Source organism: Triticum urartu, unplaced genomic scaffold, assembly GCF_003073215.2.
Source record: "Triticum urartu cultivar G1812 unplaced genomic scaffold, Tu2.1 TuUngrouped_contig_6042, whole genome shotgun sequence".
Classification (NCBI taxonomy): domain Eukaryota; kingdom Viridiplantae; phylum Streptophyta; class Magnoliopsida; order Poales; family Poaceae; genus Triticum; species Triticum urartu.
The window spans coordinates 1-2,207 of NW_024116769.1; the positions used below are offsets into that span (position 1 = coordinate 1).

The window sequence follows — 2,207 nt, forward strand, 5'->3', positions numbered from 1 at the left end:
CGCAGTGGAGACCAACACCGGTGGCCTCGCTGCGGGCGTTGCAGTCGCTGACATATGGGACCAGGGGCGGACACGAGCGGGCGACAGCGGTGGACGAGAGCGTCCGCTTCCGTCCGCTTTGTACCCATTTGTTCCCAGATTTGAATCAGGTTTGGGTCGGGGACAGACAACAGGCGGACACGGACGTCCGTTTGGGTCGTCCCGTTGGGCCAAGTTTTCTGTCCGGATGACCCAAACGGACAAAATGGGTCCTCCCATTAGAGTTGCTCTAAGTGTTGTATGAACTCTAGTGATCTTTTCCTTCTGCTCCGGACTGTATCCCTGACTCTTTGTATTTATGTCGCTTGATTAATAAAGTGCTAACGTTTCTCAAAAAAGAAGAGGTTTTTTTTGGTTGACTTGCAAATCACACGAAATTGCGCCATTATCGTCGACCGTAGCTGCTCAGCGGAGGCACCGTGAAAACGGACTGATACACCCCGTGCATGAATAAAATTGCATATTGTCTCATCCCTGGCACAAGGCAAATTTGGAACATCAGCGGTCAAAATTGCAGTCACGCAATTCGGCTAAAACCAAGCAAGCAATTAGCACACGCGGGCAGGACATTTCGGTGGGACGTCAGTACTCAGTACCCACTGTCCACTCCAAAAGCGAACGTGCAGCCGGCACCACCTCCGCCCGGCCCGGCGGCCGCCTCCACCGGCACCGGCACACTGGCGAATGCGTCGTCGGTGTAGAACCCCGCGAAGTCGACGGCGTCCGGCCCAAACGCGGACACGTTGCCGAAGTCGCCGTCAAGCAGCATCCTCGCCCTCTTCTCACCGCCCTCCACGGGCCCTTGCTCGCCGCCGGCCGCGTTGCCGCTGTTGCCGACCAGGCGCTGCAGCGTGTCGCGGTCGCCGACGACCGTGAGGAGGAACGCGAGCATCTGCTTGGGCTTCCGCTCGGTCTCCTGCACGCGGCGCCACATGGCGGCCACCCTGTCGTCGATGGTGTTCTGCTCCTTCTTCAGCCTCACCACCTCCGTGGCGACCATCGTCATGTCGTCGTCGGTGAGGCCGGCCGCCACCGCGTCCTTGCGCTTGCCGCCGCCGCCGCCGCCGACGGCGGTGCCACGGCGGACGATGTTGCGCAGGAGGTGCGTCTGGCCCCGGAGGAAGGAGCCGTGGGCGAACTCCCACCGGTCCGGATCCACCTTGCGGAAGCCCTGAGGCGAAGCGGAAAACAATTTGATCAGGACAGAATCTAGTGCAAGGACGCTGGCTGTCTGCACTTTGTGAAACTAAATCCTCGCTGTTCGCCTCTGGCCAGCCCCCAAAACGTGCCACGTTCTTGTCCTTGAAACCACGAACACATACCGCAAAATATTCAGAGCGTAACTTATCACGCCACGTGGTCTCCATACGTCCATAAATCGACACCCCAACCACACACAGTAAAGACGAACTATGTACTCCCAGAAAATGTCTCGCGTACACAGTTGTACGCACACGCACGCACACAAGAACTTTGTACAGAAATCTCACTCTCTTTCTCTCTGAATCAAGATAAACAGGAGCGCAGGCGGCCTAGCAACACGGAAATGGACAGCACAAATGGAGTACTAGTATATATAGGAATCAACGGACTGACATAGGTGTTGAGCTGGCGGACGAAGCTGGAGAAGTTGTTGTGCTTGAAGTGCGCGGGCAGCATGGTCTGCGAGAAGACGAAGGGGTCGGCGACGACGAAGCTGTTGTTGCCCTTCCCCCCCCCGATGCCCCCGTCCGTCCCGGGGTCCTCCACCATCCGGTACGTCTTCCACACGAACGGCGCCGCCCCGCCTCCGACGCTCGCCGCCGCCGCCGCCATCGGTCTGTCTCTAACTAAAGTTTCTCAAGATTTGTCCCGAGATTTCTTGATAAAGTAACGGGAGGAGGGCATAAAGATCAAAGGTGCTACAGAAAAAGGTAAAGGGGGACGTCGCCAAGGAAGGCAGGATCTGCCGGTCTGTGAAAGTGGCGGGCTAGTTTTATAAGCCTGCCGCGCCCGTGGTGGGTGCGGGGGAAAGCGACGGCGAGGAGGTGGCGACAGGTGCGTGCATCCACGGGCTCGGGAGGTTTCCGCCGGTGGTCACGCACGTACCCAGCGTGCCACCGCATTCTGGGCCCGGCCGGGTGGGGAAAAAGCGCTCGCGGCCACAGCGCCTGGGTCGTTGTCGCCAC

The 2,207-nt window shown here is 58.8% G+C and overlaps 1 protein-coding gene across 1 annotated transcript; it reads right to left on the minus strand.

Annotated features, from left to right (window-relative positions):
• Window positions 1-486: 486 nt before the first annotated feature.
• Window positions 487-1,992, minus strand: LOC125530061 (heat stress transcription factor C-2b-like). The gene is made up of 2 exons (XM_048694458.1): window positions 1,636-1,992; window positions 487-1,210 (listed from the first exon to the last, which is right to left on the minus strand). The coding sequence occupies exons 1-2, from the start codon at window positions 1,852-1,854 to the stop codon at window positions 629-631; spliced, it is 801 nt and encodes a 266-aa protein (XP_048550415.1). The 5' UTR covers window positions 1,855-1,992; the 3' UTR covers window positions 487-628.
• Between the last annotated feature and the right edge of the window lie 215 nt (window positions 1,993-2,207).

Bases quoted from the DNA above. Each gene is read 5' to 3' on its own strand.
- LOC125530061 (XM_048694458.1), bottom strand. From the start codon at position 1,854: ATGGCGGCGGCGGCGGCGAGCGTCGGAGGCGGGGCGGCGCCGTTCGTG. The intron at 1,211-1,635 runs GTCAGTCCGTTG...GCTTCGCCTCAG, and splicing joins TCCGCCAGCTCAACACCTAT to GGCTTCCGCAAGGTGGATCC.